The 21,910-nt window shown below is 34.4% G+C and overlaps 1 protein-coding gene across 2 annotated transcripts in view; it reads right to left on the reverse strand.

Moving 5' to 3' along the window:
* The window catches only part of LOC129232658 (oxysterol-binding protein-related protein 2-like), a 141,793-nt gene that overhangs the window by 106,115 nt on the left and 13,768 nt on the right, over positions 1 to 21,910 (reverse strand). For both annotated transcript variants that reach the window (XM_054866793.1, XM_054866801.1), the window contains exons 3-4: positions 2,859 to 3,003; positions 1,067 to 1,179 (exon numbers count right to left, since the gene is read on the reverse strand). In XM_054866793.1, the coding sequence (XP_054722768.1) occupies positions 1,067 to 1,144 (78 nt within the window). In that variant the 5' untranslated portion in view covers positions 1,145 to 1,179; positions 2,859 to 3,003. The remainder of the gene's footprint in view (positions 1 to 1,066; positions 1,180 to 2,858; positions 3,004 to 21,910) is intronic.

The raw sequence follows: 21,910 nt of genomic DNA on the forward strand, positions 1-21,910 counted from the left end.
CATGTAGCCTAGTGCTGTGATGCTCTGCAAGTATTTGGTACTTATATATTCCTCTCTTTATTTTAAAATATTTTTGGTTTTACAACCATAGACAGAGTTTCCACTGCTGATGAGTACATGCTCTTATTTATTAATTAATTTTTTGTTCTCTCTTTAATTTTTTGTGCTATTGTAACATATTTCCTTTACATTTTAAATTCTTTTATAAGCTATTCATCTGGCATAACTATTTGCTGCTTTTACGCGTGTTTAAACTTCAGATTTGATATTTTTATTACTTTGTATGTATATAATATTATATATAAACACTAAAAATAACTCAATTTAACATTGACACATATAGAGTCTTATGCTCAGTATTAATAGCACTGTACTAGATACTATACTAATAGCACACAATAATTATACTAATGACATCTTTCTTCTCCCATGTTCAAAAAAAAAAAAAAAACAGTTGTTAATAATTCTTTTTGCCATTAGTTTATTAAATTTTGTTCCAATTTCAAAAAGGTCATTTGGCAGGAACCCCGAAAACTGCAATAAAGCAAAATATACTTTTGAATAAACAAAATCTGTAAATTTTTGAAATACAGCAAGAAAACACATTTATGAGACAGTAAAGTTAAAACTTAACTTTTAAGATGTAAATGAAAAAAGAAATGAAAGTTTTAGTAGAAACTATTCAAAGTCTTAAACATTCCTAAAATACATGTTTTCTACCACGCACAACTGCACAAGGCTTCAACTGGAACATGGAAATTTAACAACAAGTGCAAAAAGTTTAGTAGAAAGTTTAAATCCATTTAACAGGAACTTTCTCTTTTTCTGCAGAAATGCAGTGTAAACAAATGAAAATTTTAGGATTTTTAGGACAAATTTCAAAACATTAGAAGTTTTAAAAGTTTTTAAAGAATTATGAACTTTAGAAAAATTAGTGCAACTCCAACCATTGCCTAAAACATATAACATATCCAAGAGTTTTATATTCATTGTAACAAACTTCATATATGACGCAAAGTTTTTAACAAGAATTTTTTAAAAACCTGCAATAATTTGTAAAAAATACCCGTAAAATTAATCCTTCAAATCTTGAAGCTGTCTTTTGAAAATGTTTCACAGGCTGCACTCCAAGTATTTGCTTCATAGGAAGATTCAATGATAAATCAATTGCAAGTTGTCCTGAAAATATGAAACAATCCAAGTTACATAATTATGTTCATATTAAAAATACAAAATTAAGTTCTTGTAAAACTGATACTCTAATTCATAAACTCTTTCATGGTTCTGTATGACCATAAACAGGCCACAAAGGTTAATAAATTAAAGAGCACTTGTGTACTTCAAAAATTACTGCACAACAACAATAAAAATGTTATTAAAACATTGTTCAATTGTCTAAAACTCCTTATTTTATGTAAAGTTAAATTGTATTATCTTCTAGATATAATAATAATATTAATATTATTCATTTACAATTTTGGCATTTACCAAAAATAAGTAACTACTAGCACTTCTATAATAACTAAAGTTAAGGTAGAAATGAATAAACAATTAAAACAAAAAATACAATAAGCCCATTTAAATCTTCTTTAAAAGTTAATTAATAAAATAATTTTAAAAAACTGAAACAGATTTTTTCTGTTTCTAAAAAATTTAAAAAATCAAAATCATTTGAAAAATGGAACATTTTTATATAATGTATCTTTTGTATTAAAAAAAAATACGAGGATCAGTTTAAAAGTTAGTTGCAATGCTCCAGAAATCTACAGGATAGAAATTTTACAATAACTTTATTGGTATCCTAAAGTTCCATTAAAAATCTACTTTTCAACGTAACCACCTCCCTTATTTAAGAATTTGTCGGGGTGTGGTACAAGGTTTTCATGGCTTCTGCAAAGAAATCCTGTCCAATGTCCGATAATCATTGTTGGGTTGCAGCTTTCACTTCGTCATACAAATAGTATCGTCGCTTTGAAAGTTCTTATTTCATGGACCAAAAACATGAAAATCAGGAGGTGAAAGGTCTGGGCTATAAGGAGGGTGATCCCACACTTCTCACCTTGCAGTTGGTGGTCTTCCCTTGCACCCAGCATCGTCAATATCTGTACGTCCATTCTCAAACATGTTGCACTATTTCTCGATAGCTCATCGTGACATTGCATTTTCATCAATCACTTCCTGTAACTGCTTATAAATTGCAGTGCAGCAACTGATTGTCAGAAAAATTAAATTAGCCTTGCAGCTACGTCACAAGATAAAGGTACATATCTCAAATATTGTCAGTGTTGCCAAAATAGTCTCAGACTAAACATATTAACGAAATGGTGCAACTATTTTTCTGACTGACCTACGTACTGTCTGACCATCGATTATATGGAAAGGTTAATATCCGATTTATAGGCGGAAGTGGACGCATCTATTAGTTTGCAGGGGTAGTAGTTTGTTCATCACAGATGTGCGCTTTTGCCTATTTAGACGCAGTTTTAAGCAAATGACAGTTCGTTCACAGAATCAATGCTTCAATCTAAACTATATTCGATCTATATTCTTACTAGAAAAATTAATTGATATACTATTAACAACATAATTTTGCGCTTACCATTTTGATTCTACTTTTCCTGACAACTGAAAACATTGTATTTTCTTTTTGCTGTTTCCATAGAAACTATTTGTTTCCACTCTTTTTCAACTTAGAGAATGCAATAAATTAATTAGGCACTAATGACATAATAAAACGTTTGAATCAAAATCCCATCGCTATTTTTCGTTTTCCCTGCTAGATTCATTCAAATGGAATCGTCTTAACTTGGCCAAATTACATACAATCTGTGGTCAAACAGTATGTGCCAAAAACTTACCTCTTAAATTCTTGATCGATGTATCAATACCATTCTGCAGTAATAAAACAGCAACTTCTTTTTTTCCTCGATATGCAGCACAATGCAATGCAGTATTTCCTAATGAATCAGTGCAATTTATGTCAGGAGGATGATCACTTTTAAGCTGAGGGGGGATAAAATAACATTTATGCACTGCAATTCATGAAATTTGATCAATTTATTTTGAAAATCAGTACATTTTAACAAAACATGAAACTCATTTGATTCTAAGCATTGTAAGTATCTACACTAGCCTCAAAAAGTTAAGGTACAACCAGTTTTTTGTGTCTAATTTGCAAATTAATGAATGTAAAAACAAAAAATTTGGAGGATATGTTCATTAAATGGTTTTTTATGGAATGCATCATAGAAATTTGTATTAGTGTACTGTAAAAACGATTTATACAAAAAAAGCAATTTTTGCGGAAAAAAAACATTTTTTAAGAAAACAGAACACCACAGCGTTATGTAGTAAAAAATTCAGAGAAACAATACAAAAATGGGTTATAATAAGGAATGAGTCCCCCTAACTTGAATTCATTGGCAGCATTAATTTTCCATGCTATTTATTAAGTTGTTGGTCACCGGAATAGGAAGAGAAGACCAGACACAGAGTAAGCCTTGTTCCAGCTCATGTAACGACCTGGGAGGATTATTTAAAGCATCAACCTGTTTGCCAAGATAGTCCCAAAGATGATCTATCGGATTCAGGTCTGGAGATCGAGCTGGCTATTCCATTCGTCCCAAACTGTGATCCTCAAAATACTCTTTAACAATCCGAGCTTGAAAGGCCATGCATTATAATCCATCAGAATGAAGTCATTACCAGTAGCCAGGGTTGGCCGGATTGGACCCAATTGGGTCGGACCCAATGGGTTTTTTTTGAAAAAAAACATTTAAAAAAACCCATTATTTAGCCCACTTTTGGGGTTTTTTTAATTTTCTGAGAAGTTTTTAAAAAAATTAATTTAAATACTTTCACAATTTAAACTTCTTTTTCATTTCTTCTTCACCACAGACATTGGACATAAAAAATGAATTTTTTGAAATAGTATTTCTCAACTCTTAACAGCATTAAAAAAAATGTTTCAAAGATTTTAAATAAATATATTTAACTTTTTTCTTTAACTGATAAATAAATGGACTCAAATTATTTTGACTAAGTCCTGTCACGTCTGATTTTCCCAGTATTTGCAGATTGTGCAGAGGAAACTACCCTAGCTAAAAGGCTTTCATGTGAATTATTTCCTGCAAACAAACACATCGCAAATCTCGAATAAACACAAGGTATATTTTAGAAATTAACAGATTTTTCAAATAGTCGGGCAGAAAACAGAACAGGATGTACAGTATTTTTCATTATCTTACGAAAAAGTTTAATATTTCTTAGTTTGCACACAGAAATAGAAAAAACTGGCAACATAAAATTGAAAGAAATATCTTGATTAAGCTGGAATTCAGTAAAAAGGGAGTAAAAACTACTCGAGGTTCTACAGTAGTTTTGCATAACAAAATGAAATACAGGAAAGTAAAAATGCAAAAAAAAAGTAGTAGCAATTAAAAATGAACAATAGATTTTCTCACTCGAGAAGTAACTTTGCCTTAACTGTTGGTAATCATGAAAACTGAAAAATCTGAAACTTCACCATTCTTGGGTTTTGTCGTCTTTTATACTTTTCTTCAGAAAATGCTGAATTTTAACAAGTTTTCCAGCTTTTGTACCCCAAGACAATTTTTGCGCTTTGTCCATATACTTACACTACAATATGCTACAAGTACCCCACATTTTCCCTAAAAAAAGACAAAAAAACCCACATTTCTTTTAAAAAACCCATCTTTAGTTGGGTTTTTTGGGTTTTATTTTAAAAAAAAAACCCAAAAAACCCTGGGTCCATGGGCTTTTTAAAAAAACCCCGGGTTTTTTGCCAACCCTGCCCAGTAGCATCAGTATATGGGCGGACATATGGATCAAGCATTTCATTCCGATATCTCAGACCAGTCAGAGTTCCTCCATGGAACACATGCAGGTCAGTGTGACCACCGAGTGAGATCCCTGCCCAAACCAAGATTCCACCACCTCTATAACTGTGGTCCTTTCAGCAGTTTTGAATTGATATTATCTATTGTGCTTTTCCCTCCAGATCAGAAGACGCCCTCAATCACTCTCCAATGTAAATCTGGACTTGTCTGTGAACAGCACAGAAGCCCATTGCTGCTGGGTCCAGGAAACATGTTTTCTTGCCCAGCACAAGCAGATCTTTTGCTGTAGTTCGTTGAGGGGAACACACACAACTGGTCGTCTTGCATAGAGACCTGCCATTGGGAAAACGATTTCGCACCGTAGTAGCAAAGATTCTTCTTCCTGATGATACAAAGTGGTCTGCAATGAGCTGCGACACAGTAATGGTTTTTCTCCTTTGAAATGAAAGAACTAGAAAAACTGTTTTCTGCAGGTGTTGTAGCTCATGGTCGGCCTGGAACAGGTCCTTCTGGACACAGAATCTTGGAATTGGTATAAATCCTAAAGTCACTGAGCAACACTACGAGACACATTGAGATGTCTAGCAGCATCAGCCTGCGACAATCCCATTACATCCATCTAGCTGCCCTCCACCTTAACGTTTCTGTAGCATATTACTTGAGATAAATTTTTTGGCTCGCATTTTTCATGTATTGCTGTTTATTTAATCCCGAATGCAGTAATTTTGGAAATTATTTTGCATTACTTGCGTTTATCTTACTTCTTCTGCACATTGTTAATCTGTTCAGTCCAGAAGGAAAAAAAAAACACTACCTCTATTTTTTTTCGTTTTTTATACTTCTTGTAATTGAAAATAAAAAGTTGTTGTAATGAGAAATCAATAGTTTTTTTTTTTTTTGTTTTTTTTAACTTATAATGTTGTTGTTGTTCCTGATGCCCCTTGGAGCACTCAAGGTAATGAATAACGAAGGCGTTAATCCACTTTTGAGGCTGATATGAGAGGCTTCCGTTTGACTGAGCCCCATTTTAGGTGGAAGTCCGATGTTTGCTCAGACACATAAGACAGATAGCACAATTCAGATTTATTACAATACAAGGAAATCAGAAGAACACCCAGGGCAGTAGGCAGGAATCAAACCCATGCCTCTCTGCATGCAAGCAATTACTGAGAAACACCACTCAGCCACCGAGGCCCCAAACTTAAAATAGTTGCTTCTTACAAAGTTAGAACAATACTGTAAAACAGTACAACCAAGTACTAAATCTCAGAAACTGGAAAGGCCAGTTTAAGTGCCTTAAATAATTTTACCTGTTTTCAAGTCCATGAAATGGATTAGATGAGTCTTTGAAATTCCTAAGCTAAGTGTTCTTCAACTTTATTTCTTATCAAGTGTATAAATTATGAATTGTCCAAATGGGCCTATTTTCTAAATCCATACACCATTTCTTTTCAAACATTTTTTTACTATTGATCATTTTGCATTTAATTCCTTGTTGTATTTGTCGGTGGGTTGGAGGCGTGATCAAAAACTGATTGAATTGAACCGACAGCCAAAGTAAGCGAAATAACAATGCATAATCTTCTATATGTTCTCGCTTTTTCTCTCTGAGAACTGCTGTAATTGATTTGTCAACCCAAAAACAATTTTTACTGTGTATTGTCGTAATTTGCAAAAGAGTATTTTGCTATTTGTCTCCAAGATTTTAGTAGCTCCAATTACCCCTTCTAAGCAGGGTTGGCAAGGTTTTGGACACTACGGTAAAAACCACGGTAAAAACCTTGGTTTTTACCGTCCTGTCCAAAACCCCTTGTGTCCAAAACTGTCCAAAAGTGTCCAAAACTATATTTTTAGAAAAATTGTATTCTGTTAGAAAACATGAAAAACAGAATAAAATGTATCAAAGTAATGTTTTAGATAGAACATTTATTCAATGAGAACATTCAACTTATTTATGCAGCTGATTTAAAACTATTTATATAGAAGTTGAATTCTTGATTAAAATTTCAATTTGTATGCATGATTTTATTTAGCTTTTTTATATTAGTAACCAAATTTCCCTATGTTATGCAGGTGGGCAAATAAAAGCAGGGTTTTTATCATCCTGTTCAAAAACATTGTGTCCAAAACTACTTTTTGAGATTTTGTGAGAAAATATCAAACACAGAACACACACACACATATATATATATATATATATATATATATATATATATATATGTGTAACTTATTTATGTAGCTGATTTTAATCTAGTTACATAGAAATTAAATTCTACAATAAAAATTTCAATTTGCATGCAGGAGTTTTTTTTTTCCCACAAACCAAATTTTTCAACATTTATGCATGTATGCAAAAGAAAGTATTCAAAATATGGTGCTATAACTGACTTAAATGCAATAAATTACAATTTTTTTTACAGTTACAGAATGTATTATATTAAAAATATGAACAAAAAAAAGAATAGCACTAGTTTTATAACATAAGTGTTTCATCATCAATTTCTTGTTTTTTCATCTATGATTTAAAAAATAATTTTCGTTAAACCATCATGTAAAACTTATTTGAAAAACCATATTAATTTTTTTTTTCTTTGGCTCCTAAATATTGCACATTTTGTAATATTCCTTTGAGTTATAAATGGAACTGAAATTAGTTGTCTTGGTTGTGTTGTGAATTTCCTTTCATAACTCTACCAACTGTTACATAAGAAAGTTTTTATGTAGTAGTTATTGGCAATTTTTTAAGTAAAATATTTTTAATTAACATTTTGGAGAAAAATATTACCAAATATTCATTAATTAAACCTCATTATTATCTATAATTATGCATTACAAATATTGCAGTAAATACGAATTGATTAGATAACACCTGTAGCATAGTTTTGGACAGTTTAAGACAGTTTCGGGACACTTTTGGACAGTTTTGGACGGTAAAAACCACCTGTCCTGTCCTAAACCAGTTTTGGACAGTCCAAAACCCAACCCTGCTTCTAAGGCTTCAAAATGCAGAGTTTTATATCTATTTTACAAAAAATCCCCGGACCCCCTAAAATTAGAGATATTCTATTCCCTACTTAAAAGAGACTACATTTTCCACCTTAGGCCTTATGTATAATGCATGGGGGGGGGGGGCTTTAAAGAATGGCCTTTTTTTTGCCACCGATAGAAAAGTTGACCAGACTACCAAAGAGACCCAAAACCTGAAATAGCTTAGGGGCACGCTAAGTCTAAATCCAGCCAGTTGTAATCAATACAATTAATAATGCTAAAAAAAAAAAAAAAGCTGCCCCCCAGGAACTCTGTTCTAAGTCCGCCTATGAACTTTCTAAGTTTAAAATTGTTGAATGAACTAAATGTACAGAACAAAATTGTTTAGAAGAAAACGATTTCATTAATTAATTTAAAGAAATAATATAAAATATGAAAAGATTATTGCAGCTCATTAAGAACTTCAGTCGCACCTCGCAGACAAAACAATGTGCTGTGTATCATAACTTCAGAATTGCTGACGTAAACAAGCAGCATTTAAACAGAGCCCGCTCAAACTAGGAAGAAAAGAAGTACCTTCTGCGCATATCCGCCGCCGACTGCTATGGCGCACGCGCCAATGGCAGAGAGTTGACAAAAAGAAAACTGCAGGGGGAAGAAGAAAGAGGGAAATGACAAAAACGACGAATGGGATTGGTGGCAAAAAAAACAAGGTTGAAAGTTTTTTTTTTTTTGACGTCATAGACCGCGGGCCCGTGCTAAGAGCGATCAAGAACGATCGGAAATGTGCAATTTTTCATTTTCCCTGACATTTCCCTGATTTTCAGCCATTTTAATTTTCCCTGACAATTCCATGTTTTCCCAGTGCGTGGCAACCCTGTATTTAAAATAATCTCCCATTATTTTTTAAACAGTATTGATATTGAATCTTGCAAAATACAAATATAAACATACCTCAGCAACATGGTATATAAGCGGGATCACCTGGCCAAGCAGAGCTCTCTCCAGTTACATACAAATGGTGTTCCCAACATGTTTTCATACCAATCTTATTTCTTTTATTATTTTGATAAAAATGTGAAAATTGTGCATATGTTGGAACACAAATCCGAAAACGGAAAATGTCCAAAAAAAATGCTCATATCGCGAATTAATCACTGACAAAAGTGATAAATCCGAAATAGTGAATTATTTTAGAGTTAGCGCACTTGAATTTGATCAATTCCCGATGCCGAAAATCAGTAGAGATCCAAGTCCGAAATTACATGGAAAAAATTAACAAGTCTTAAAACAAAACTTTTCATTACCAACACATGTGAAACAAGTCAGATGTATTACATTAGTAAGTAAGTGTTGATAACACATTGCAGCATTTCATATGGTACATCAGGCATTTAAATCACAAAAGAAAAATGCTTAACACTGCTTTTAAATTCCTATCACTTTTGCAGATAAGACAATCGTTAGCTTTTATTTACATTTACACATTTAAGTTTGATTCGCATTAAAAAAAGTAAAAATAGTAATAAAAAAAAGGCTGAATGATCTATGTTCATTAAATAACATCCTCCGAATATTGCAGCTGCAGAACTCACTCAGCTGAAAAATGAGAAATGCCAGAAGTTTATGATCCAGAGTAACTTTAAAGACCTAAAAAGTCGCCTTTGCCCCCTTTAAATTTTGATTCGCTATTTAATCAGCGTTTTCTGAAGAAAAAAAAAAAGTTTGTGAAATCTAAACTACTTCCGTACCAAAAAGTACAAGGTGCAAGTTTGTAATTCAAAACTGCAAAAACCAAAATTAATATTCCCCTTCAGGAGGTTATTATTGTTATTCTAGTAGGCAAGAAATATGCATCTTGGGCCTAATCAGTGTTCATACACTTGTGGTTAAAAAAAATTCCCGGACTTTTCCAGGACTTTTTTTAGAAAATTCCAGGTTACTTGCTTCATTCAAAATTAAGTTTAAATAATAATACAGTCAAACACCGCTATAACGAACCCTCAACGGACCGACTTGAGAAATCGCTATAACCGGGGGTTCGCTACATCCGATTTTCCAAAAAAAAGTCAAAATTCGGTAATAATTTACAATAATAAACATCATACTTGCACAATAACTTCATTAGTAGTTAGGGTAATAAAATGAAGTTTTAGAAATAACTAGTAACTATGTATATTTTACTCAAAAATAAGCAAATTTAAATTTTACCTTTTTTTTTTTATTTATCAGTAGCATGGAAGAAAGACGTTATTTTCGGTTGAAAACTTTTAGATTTTATATACATATCATTAATTTTTTTTCTCAACTACTGCAAAAGAATCCACAATATGTTTGTCAATGTTTTCAGTCACAAAAAAATTGTTCAAAATATTTACAGCTGCTTTTGCAGCGGAAATGGACGGTCCTGGATTTGCATCTTCCGTTCCTTCATCATTGTCCGAAGAATCGTCATCCATATCTGAAGTCAAGTTCATCTTTTCGCTTACTTCTGATACGATATCGCTGTCACTAACTTCGCCAGATGTAGCAACATCGTGATCACAAGATTCAAAATGTTCAATTTCACTTTGAGGAAATACGTGCACTCCGTGTTTTTCCAGCCACTTGGAAATGGGAAGGTTGTCATCATCATCGTCCTCATCATTGCCTTTATCTTCATCCTGTTGCATTTTTCTAAGTCCAACATGACGAAAACAATTTCCGATAGTTGAGTCAGATACCATCCTCCAAGATTTCTCGACCAAAACAATGGCATCAAGGAGGGAAATGTCACAGTCCTTGTTGTTATCGTAACATTCTAAAATGCGCAAGATTAGCTGTTTTCTGTAATGACATTTAAGGCTACGAATTACTCCCTGGTCCATCGGTTGCATTACTGAAGTAGTGTTGGGAGGGAGAAAAACTACTTTAATCCATTGTAAGTTCTTTGGTTCAAACGTGTGCTGAACAATTATCTATCAGCACAACAATTTTTCTTTTCCCTTGGGACAGCTCCTTATCCCATTGTTGGAGATACTCCTGGAACAAGTCAGCAGACATCCAAGATTTTTTGTTTGATTTATAAACTACAGGAAGTTTCTTCACGTTCTTAAAGCACCTGGGCTTATTCGATTTTCCAATAACCATCAACTTTCGTTTTTCAGAGCCAGTCATGTTAGCACAAACAAGAATGATTATCCTTATGTTGGAGTGTTTTCTGCCGACACATTTTTCACCTTTTAACTTCAATGTTTGATTTGGAGTCAGCTTATAACATAAGCCCGCTTCGTCAGCGTTAAAAATATCCTTTTCGTCGTAATCTCGAATGATGTCCGGCCACACATTTTGCATCCAATCCTTCACATCAGAAGAGCACACACTTGCAGCTTCACCCACAACTTTTCCACTCGTTATGTTGTGCCGTTTCTTGAATCTATCCAACCACCCGTTAGAACAGACAAAACCTTCTTCATTAAAATGTTCGGCAAATTCATTTGCCTTTGCCTGCAGAATGGCTCCCGTTATCGGTACTTTCTGTGTCTCTGCAGAGTGAACCACTTAAATAAAGCTTCCTCTACATTTTGACTTTCTGCTTTTCGCATTTTTTTACAGCCATTTATGTTTCTTTCATAGGCGGAAACAATTGCATCACGGTTCTTCCAAATAGTGGCTACAGTAGATTTTGAGAGCGAAAATTTTTTGCGAAGTGAGGATTGGGTTTCGCCACTTTCTAATTTGCGAATTAATTGCACTTTTTTTTCAACAGAAAATGCTTTGCGTTTATTTCCACTGGCCATGATGATTTCTACCTAGTTCACACGATTATCCGCAGTGGAAAGGAAACTAAAAATCAGAGCAAACGCATGAGTGACCAATAATCTTGTCCTCTGACTAAAACCAGTTGAGCATGAAAACCGGCTCGCCCCCCCACCCCCCCACCCCTGAAAAAGCAGCTGCCCTTGCAAGGAACAATAAAGGAGGAATGTGGTTTGGACTGGGAATTTCCTAGAAAAAGGGGTGAGCATTGTAGAAGATGGAGTTTGCTGAAAGAACAATTGCTAAAGAATTTCACTGGGGCATGTGCAAGCAGGGATAGAAGTGACATTTGCCAACAAAAATATAGGAAAATATAGGAATTTTCTGAAAAAAATATAGGAATTCGATGGAAAATATAGGAATTTTCTGCAAACAATATAGGAATTTTTCAAAATAATATAGGAATATTTTGAAAAAAAAAGGATATACAGGAATTTCGATAACAAAGCTCGCCAGTATGACTTTTTTTTTTCAAAATGCAATACTACTATTCGATTAAAAACATGTAATTACACTACCTGACATAAGTGCAATACATACGCATAAATAAGTCTAAAAATACACACAAAATCAATTTTACAAACAGTAAAAGAGCGTAAAACTGTAATTTGTACTAAACATATTAAGGCATACTTCTTTAAAAATAAAAAAAAATAGACGAAACTTTTTGTAGATGAACACAAATCTTTCTTAAAATAGTTGTGTCACTAATCTAATTTTTAATGAAAGATTTTGCATGATCCGATACTGCGATGGGCAAGCTGTACAGTAGAATGCAATTCGTGAAGTTCTGCTCTAATTTATGTTATCACTTGACAATGCAGTAAAAGCCAAACTTAAAGTTTTATAAGTTGTTGAAAACATGTGCTATGCTGAAATCAAAGTCACATGTCACAGTAATATCAGGGGTCAATCCAGGTTTCATTTTTTAAGTCCCCGTTATGCGAAAAAGCAAAATATTTTTTTTGAATTTTCTTTATTTTTGTGAAAAAGAAATTATTGTGAATTTCCTTTTCTTTTCTAGAAAAAAGTGTTCAGGTAAAAATTTAAATGTATAGAGTCTACTGTGTTTTTTTTCAGAAAAATCTCTGATATGATACTTTTTGACCATTTTTCCCCCCTGAAAATCCTGACTTTTCAGTACCAAATTCGATCATAGCTGAAATCCACGATTTCCCATGACTTTGAAGGACACCCAGTAAAATATATATTTGATTTAGAAATATTTGGTCATTAAAGCAAAATAATCCAGATCTAAAAAACTTGGTGGCCACCACTGTCCCAAAGTTTTAAAGTACAAAAAGTGAGGGGGGGGGTTAGTTTTTACTACTTTCATTAAAAAAATTAATAAATAGAACCTTGCACTTGTTTACAAAAACATGCATTTTGGAAAATTTAAGTTAAAATAGGTTTTTAAATTACTTCAAAATAAATAAATGAGAAGTCGTTAGGAAACTGCATTTTAGTAATCAAAACCGTTTCTTTAAGTTCATACCAAAGCTTCCAAATCAATGAGGATCGAATGCAATTGTGCAGATAAAATTTCACTTTTCTAGAAACTAATGCAGGGCTCTCAACACATTTTAGTTTTAGAAAAGGTTAAAAGAGGACCAATTTCAATCAAAAAGAGGACTAAAGAGGACCAGTTAGGATTAAAAAGAGGATTTTGAGAGGACCATTCATTTAAACACAAGGAAGCATCAAAAGGCAAATTAGCTGCCTGCTGCTAAATCCCTGAAAATAATTTGTTAATTAACCATAATACTGATTTTTAATGATACAATTCCTTTATCACTTTCTGCACAACTGATCTTTTTATCCATTGAATATTATTATTTACACAAACATTTGGATGGGAGGGGGGGGGGGAGGCACTTAGTGCAGCACTTAAGGCAGCCTCCATAGAACTAAATGGGCGTAATGATACATTTTGAATTGAACCAGGGATGCTGGTAGTCTCACTGAAGGATAGATGAAGCTGTGCTTCATCTTTCTATAGTTTAAAATTATTTTTGTGTTTTTCTGTACTGTAATGCTTCTTTAATAGCATTTATATCCCTTCTCCACCGATATGAATTCATCACACACCAAACAGATCTACTGTATTGAAAGTTTAGCTAAAAATGTCTGAAATTTTCAATCACAAAGAGAAGCAGATCACATGAGGCATAGTTTTGCAATTTTCATATTCAAAGTATATTTTCAAGAATCATAAAGCTTACATTAAAAAAAATAATCCATGATTGCAGGGCCATGAGTGCTTTGAACTTTTATGGGGGGGGGACAAATTCCCCCCTTTAGCAGGCATCATGCCGCCTGCCTTGTCTAGTGGTCAGAGAAGTCTGACTGCGATAGGAAGGTCCGGGTTCGAATCCCGGCTCGGGCATGGACGTACTTTCTCTCTCCTGTCCTTGTCCCCTATAAACGGGTCCTTATGGCATGTGTGTACTTCAGAAGTCGGACTTCACACCAAATTACTCTACAGTTGGAAAAGTGAAGCAGTGCACCTCAAATTGCCAGCCTACTTGGCACACGACAATAACAGCAGCAGGCATCATGACAATGAAATGATGTACAAATTCAACTTCATATAATTACATAATTCAACTTTGTTTCATATACAGACGCTACTTTAAAATGTTATGTGCTCAATTGTTTAAATTTAATACCCCTCCCACACAAAAAAACAGTAATAACCGAAAATAAGCTAATGATAATCAAAATTATGTTTGGAAAACTAAATAAGCTTGAATTAAACAACACAAAAAACATTAATTTTTTAGTTATTTAAGTAAAAATTTAATCGAGTTAATCTGACGTAGCATGTCAAAATAACTTCTAATTGCCAGAAATATAAAAATATTTATAAGATGCAAAACGATTGAAAGCTCAGAGAAGCAAATTTTCACGAACCAAGTTCAATGTTGGCATGCTTCCCATAAAATAAATTTATTTATTTTCTACTAAATTAAACCTAAAACGTGCTAATCTAAGTTGGAATATGGGAAAATAACATTCGATTGGGCAAAATATTTTAATATTTACATGATTCAAAAAGATTGAAATTTCAAACATTAAAAGCAATTTTCCCGCGAAGTCCGAGTAAGTTCAATGTTACCATGGTTTCCAAAATAATTCCAACGTTAATTATTGAAATTAAATGAAAAATAAGCTAATCTAAAGTAGTATATGTCAAAATAACTTCCAATTGTCAAAAACATCTAAATGTTTACAAGATGCAAAAGGATTGAAATTATTTTCCGCGAAGTCCGAATAAGCTCAATGTTGTTATTGTTTTCAAAATATTTCCTTCGTTAATTATTGAAATTAAACGAAAAATAAGCTAAACTAAGGTAGCATATGTCAAAATAACTTCCAATTGTGGAAAACATCAAAATATTTACAAGATGCAAAAGGATTGAAATTTCCAACGCGAGAAGCATTTTTCCGCGAAATCCGATTAAGGTCAATGTTGCCATGGCTTCCAAAATAATTCCTTCGTTAATTATTGAAATTAAACGAAAAATAAGCTAATCTATAGTAGCATATGTCAAAATAACTTCCAATTGTCAAAAACATCAAAATGTTTACAAGGTGCAAAAGTATTGAAACTATTTTCCGCGAATTCCGAATAAGCTCAATGTTGTTATGGTTTTTTAAAATATTTCCTTCGTTAATTATTGAAATTAAACGAAAAATAAGCAAAACTAAGGTAGCATATGTCAAAATAACTTCCAATTGTGGAAAACATCAAAATATTTACAAGATGCAAAAGGATTGAAATTTCCAACGCGAGAAGCATTTTTCCGCGAAATCCGAGTAAGTTCAATGTTGCCATGGCTTCCAAAATAATTCCTTCATTAATTATTGAAATTAAACGAAAAATAAGCTAATCTATAAAAACATATGTCAAAATAACTTCCAATTGTCAAAACATCAAAATGTTCACAAGATGCAAAAGGATTGAAATTTCAAACGCGAGATGCAATTTTCCGCGAAGTCCGAATAAGCTCAATGTTATTGTTATGGTTTCCAAAATATTTCCTTGATTAACTATTGAAATTAAACGAAAAATAAGCCAATCTATAGAAACATACGTCAAAATAACTTCAAATTGCCAAAAACATCAACATGTTCACAAGATGCAAACAGGGGCGGATCCAGGATTTCTCTCAGGGGGGGGGGCAATTTCATTCTCATTTTGGCGCCCCCCTCCAATGAGATGCCGGCGCCCCCCCCCCCCAAAAAAAAAAAAAAGTTCAGGAAGTGGGGAAAAAATTATATTTTGATTTGCTAAACATTGTCTTTTCATTTAAAAATTCAGCCATTTGACCGTTTTGTAAAAAAAGTATAAAATAAAAATACACTCGTGTATGAAACAAAATATAATAGTGCTCTATGGCTGCGTTTCTAGCACGGGGGACACCGAGGATGGTAATTAGCTCCTCCTCCCCTTGTAAAAAACGGTACTCCGCGAGTGCTGACTGACGTAAAAATTTGAACAATTACGTGTGTATTTTTTGAATCGTAAACAAATATTTTATTATGCTGAAAATACTTTTAATTGAGGTGTATGTTTATTCGTTATTATAAACTACTACTACAAAAAATTATATTACAATTTTTATTTAATGCGCTAATGTACATCAAAAATAATGCATATTATTTTACATACAAACATTGCAAGCTTTTGCTTAAAACGTATATTTACAGACACATGTAATATGAAATTCAAGGAGTTGGTATTCTTAGAAATGAATACCAATAAGACTTATAAATTTTTATCCACAATTTTAACAACTCTTCAATCATTATCATCATTATTATCACTTAGTTCCGAAATTGATACTACAGGTTTTTTTTAACTAAAATAGGAAATAAGCAATTTTTCTTCGAATTTATTTAAATATCTTACAAAGACTGCATCAATTATAGTTTTTTGTCTCGTTGTGTTAAGATTCAAATCATTGAACATCGTTAAATCAAATTTTCTATTTTAAAATTCAGAAATGGTAGATTTTTATCATTTGCAAACATAATGTTGAAAGCCCCCTAACAAATCATTAAATATCTTCCCAATTTTAAATTGAAGTAATTCAGAAGAATGAATGAATAAATAAATTTTCATGCAAAAATTCTCGTATTGCGCTTAGTAGAATTAGCAGTCCATTTTCAGCGTGGCAGCGACGAACACACATAATATGTGTGTTCGAAAAACATTGAAACAATAATGTTTCTGATATTGGTGATATTATCACCAATAACAAACATTATTGTTTTTCCCATCTTCAAAAATGCCCAACATGGCTTAAGAAGTTTTCACTTCAGAAATATCTATATAATAGCCAAAAGCGATCTCCTAACGCTCTGACATCATCAAGAATGAAACTTGCGCAATATCATGCAAGAGATTGTTGAAGGAAGCACGTAAAATTCAATACTTTCATTTACATTTTAGTAATATTTAATGGCAACAGAGACAGTTTGACAAGCAGAGAAGTGCTTTGCTTCCAAGTTTGAACAGGATCCAGAAACTTAATTGTTTTACTAACAATGTCATTTCGAGAGAATGAAGAAACGGAAAAAGTTGTAAACTATTACCGCTATGTACTGCAGTTGGGGTTAATGCTCACCTTCAATAAACTATAACTGGACTACTACCACTGTCTCTACAGCCAGTGTCCAATTGTGACTCAAAAAGGTTAAACAAACATATGCCGTACCGTACAAAATTGCTTATTTTTCATGGTTAGTTTGTGAACGAACTTCACCATTGGTAGAAAATTTGGGGAGAAAATGAGGAAACTGATCAAGGTGTTTCACCATTTAATTTTCTCAATTATTTATACAAGATAGTTATCTAATTTCAGGTATATTTTTATAATTTGATTGAATTGGGGGAAACTTGGGGGAAATTCCGGGTACTTATATTTTCTGTAAATGTTATATTCGTTTTCAGTGTCATCCCTCAGAAGGGTGACACCCGGGTCAGAATCCACCCTCTTTCTCCCCTACTTGTAGTGACGCTACTGAGTTTTATATTCTGAATTGTCTTCTCCTTTTATTGCCGCTTTTTGCAAACCTCGTAATAACTTTATCTATATCAATTGTAATATTCCTGTGAATATGCATACGTGCAAGACCAACAAGACGATTTTCAGTCATTGTTGTCCTTAAATACGTCTTAAGGCGTCGCAGCGAGGAAAATGATCTTTCAGAGGATGCATTACTTACTGGAAGTGTTGCAAGGATTTGGACACATTTTCGTATGATGGGAAATGCATCACAGTTAGGCAATACGTTTAAAGCAGTTACGGGAAGCTCTGCTTTCTTTCCCATTTCTTCAACCCATTTTTCCTTCCATAATAAGAGTTCATCTTTCAGCAGAAACTGGGCACTTCCTCTTTCGACGTCAAGGAGAAGTCCGAAGCGATAGAGGAGGGATGCTACAATTTCATCATTTTCTTCCAGATTTATCTTAACAATATTTTCTGGTATGATAATGAACAGCTGAAACGCGTCTAATGTTTCAGCTGAGAATCTTTCTCGCAAATCTGCTAGAACGAAGTCTAGAACAGGTGCATATACTGAAACCCTAAAATATTCTTCTGCTGAATTTGTATCGTAATTTGCACGATAGATTTGCCGTCCTTTACGGGAAGGGATCCGTGGAATGCTTAGCTCAATCTCTAGCTCTTCGGCTAAGTTTTGTGCTCGTTGCCAGATTCTGCTAAAGCTAGAACTTAAGTTCTCTCTTCGTCTGGCTAGAATGCTTATTGTATTTTTTACCAGCACAGAACTTTCATGAATATCAAGGGCTTTCTTTTGCAACAATTTACTCAAAGAGTGAGTTAAGGACAGTATATCGATGAGGCACAATATAGCCACTATAAATTGGGCGTTACAAACTGCTGTCACTAATGAAGTAGCTTTGCCAGCTGTGCTTGGATCACGCCATCCTGATATTTTTTCTAAGGTCTCAACTGCCTTCAGGAGGTCGACAGAGAACTGAAGCACAGCCTTGTGTCTCTCCACCCACCGAGTCTCACATAAGGATGTCAGGGCACATCCCAAGGTGCTCAAGAGAACAGTCTTCCTCTTTGGATGGGTCTTGAAAAAGGAAACTATTTCCTTTATAACTGCGACAGCATCTCGGATAGTGGGCACTTTTGAATTGCGTGAAATGGAATTATTCAGCTTGTGACTGTAGCAGGGTGTCTTGATGGCGTTTTTTGCTTCTTTCTGAACCTCCGCGACTGCACCGCGAACTTCAGAAAGCATGACCGCGCATCCATCTGTTCCTATTCCAACACAGAGTTCTAAAGGAAGCTGCAGTCTATTTTTCAGTTGAAATAACACAATTTGACCGATAGCCTTACCGGTCAAGGACAACTCTGTTAGTGTGGCGGTTTCGTCTGTAGTTTCTTCGTTAGTGATTAATTTCTCTATAGCCTTCCAATCATCTTCCTCAGATCCATAATCATTATGTTTAGTGGGATCTATTTCTGAAAATGCATCTACGAAGGTTATAAAATCCTCACGAATGCCACCATCATTAACGTATCTAATCGTAAGGCTTAGTTGTGACGAGTGTGACAGATCTGTTGTCTCGTCAAAAAGTAGTGCATAATACTGCGACGCTCGCACGTTAGACAAAATCTTCTCCAATATTTCCTTTCCGCAGCATGAAATGAGAGCATTTTGTGTGGTCTTACTAATGTATGTCGCATTAGCGGAAGCTGACTGTAAGTGCTTCTCCAGTTTTTGGTCCCCAGCAGATACTCTAAATTTCAAAAGCTCTCTAAAATTCCCTTCGTTAACTGCTACGTCGGAGGCACCACCAGATGTATCAGCGTTTAAAAGTATTGACCCGTCATCTCGGTGTCCACGGAATGCAAGATTTTGCCGCCCGAGAAAAATAACTGTTTCAACAATTGGACGAAGACGTTCCCTATTTGCTTCTACCTCTTTGAGATGCTGCTCATTCACAAGATTAACTATTTCCAAGTCTGGCCTATCAAATGTTTGCAGGAATGCAATCCCCTGTTCTACTGCTCTACCAAATTTCAAAGCATTCCTTATGAATATAGAGGGAAAACTTATAAATTGCAGATATTGCGCCCATTTGAAGGTTGGGGATGCGCCCCTACTACATACAGGTTGAGAACCGGCGAAGGAGACAAATAATTCCCCCCCCCCTTTCCTCCTTTTTTTTTGTAAAAAATTGCAAACCATTCCCATTGAATTTAGGGGCAAACTCATAAGTTGCGGTTATTGCACCCATGTTGCGCCGCTTCATACAGGTTGGGAACCGGCGACGGAGAGAAACAAAACATTTTTCCAAATATTTTCTCATTCGTTTTGTAAAAAGTTTCAAAACATTTCCTTTGAATTTAGAGGAAAAACTTTGCAGATATTGCACCTCTTTGAAGTCCTCGAATGCGCCCCACCACATCCATGTTGAGAACCGGTGAAGGAGACAATTTTTCCAGCATCTTTTTTTTTTTTGCTGCAAATTTTAAAACATTCCCTCTGAATTTAGAAGGAAAACTTTTAAGTTGTGAACATCGCGCCTCTTCGAAGGCCGTGGATGCGTCCCACTTCATACAGGTTGAGAATCGGTGAAGAAGACAAATATTTTTTTTAAATTTTCTTTTTTTTTGTAACAAATTTCGAAACATTCCCCCTGAATGCAGAGGAAGAACTTATAAATTGCAGATATTGCGCCCATTTGAAGGTTGGGGATGCGCCCCTACAACATACAGGTTGAGAATCGGTGAAGGAGACAAATAATTTTTTCAAATTTTCTTTTTTTTTTTTTTTTTTTTGTAACAAATTTCGAAACATTCCCTCTGAATGTAGAGGGAGAACTTATAAATTGTGGACATTGCGCTCCTTAGAAGTCCGTGGATGTGCCCCACTATATGCATGTTGAGAACCGTTAAAGGAGACATATTTTTTCCATTTTTTTTTTTTTTTTTTTTTTTTGCTTCAAATTTGAAAACATTTCTCCTGAGTTCATAAAGAAAACCTATAGGTTGTATATTTTGCGCCCCTTAGAAGGCCTTGGATGCGCCCCTCTCCACACAGGTTGAAAACCAGTGAAGGAGAAAATTCTTTTTTCTAAATATTTCCATTTTTTTTTGTTCCAAATTTCAAAGCATTCCCTCTGAATTTAGAGGGGAAACTTTTAAATTGCAGATATTGCGCCCCTTAGAATGTCGGGGATGAGCCCCCCCCCCCCCCCCCTCCATACAGGTTGAGAACCAGTGAAGGAGAAAATTGGTTTTCCTTTCTATTTTCTCTTTTATTTTATTTTTTGTAACAAATTTTAAAGCATTTCTTCTTAATTTAGAGGGGAAAAACTTATAAATTGCAGATGTTGCGCCCCTTTGAAGGTTTGGGATGCGCCCCCACTACATACAGGTTGAGAACCGGTGAAGGAGACAAATAATCCCCCCCTCCTTTTTTTTAAACAAATTACAAACTATTCCCACTGAATTTAGGGGGTAAACTCATTTGTTGCGGTTATTGCACCCAATAGAAGGCCGTGGATGAGCGCCGCTTCATACAGGTTGGGAACCGGCGACAGAGACAAAACATTTTTCCAAACATTTTCTCATTATTTTTGTAAAAATTTTCAAAACATTCCCTATGTATTTAGAGGGAAACTTTGCAGATATTGCGCCCCTTTGAAGTCCGCGAAGACGCCCCACTACGTGCATGTTGAGAACCGGTGAAGGAGACAAATATCCCCCCCCCCTTTTTTTGCAGCTAATTTGAAAACATTCCCTCTGAATTTATAGGGAAAACTTATAGGTTGCAAAAATTGCGCCCCTAAGAAGGCTGCGGATACGCCCCACTACATACTGTTTGAGAACCGGTGAAGGAGACAAATTTTTTTTTTTTTTTTTGTATCAAGATTCAAAACATTCCCTCTGAATTCAGAGAGAAAACTTATAAATAGCGGAAATTGCGCCCCTTAGAAGGCCGTGTATTCGCCCCACTGCATGCATGATGAGAACCGGTGTTAGTAGCGTAAAATCGAAAATAGAAAAACGATGTTAAACTAATCGAAAGCCAGGAGTTAGCAACCATTGATGTGATTGATGATTGAGGGCGCGTGTAATATTTTATTGCATACTTGGAGAGCAGAGCAGGTTAAAGCAAGCCAGAGCTTTTGTTTTGGTGGCGGTGGGGGGGGGAGTCCTCAGAAACTTGCCTTTTTGGTGACTGTGCGTAACCTCTTTTTTTTTTTCTTTTTT

The sequence above is a fragment of the Uloborus diversus genome, chromosome 1, assembly GCF_026930045.1.
Source record: "Uloborus diversus isolate 005 chromosome 1, Udiv.v.3.1, whole genome shotgun sequence".
Taxonomy (NCBI): Eukaryota; Metazoa; Arthropoda; class Arachnida; order Araneae; family Uloboridae; genus Uloborus; species Uloborus diversus.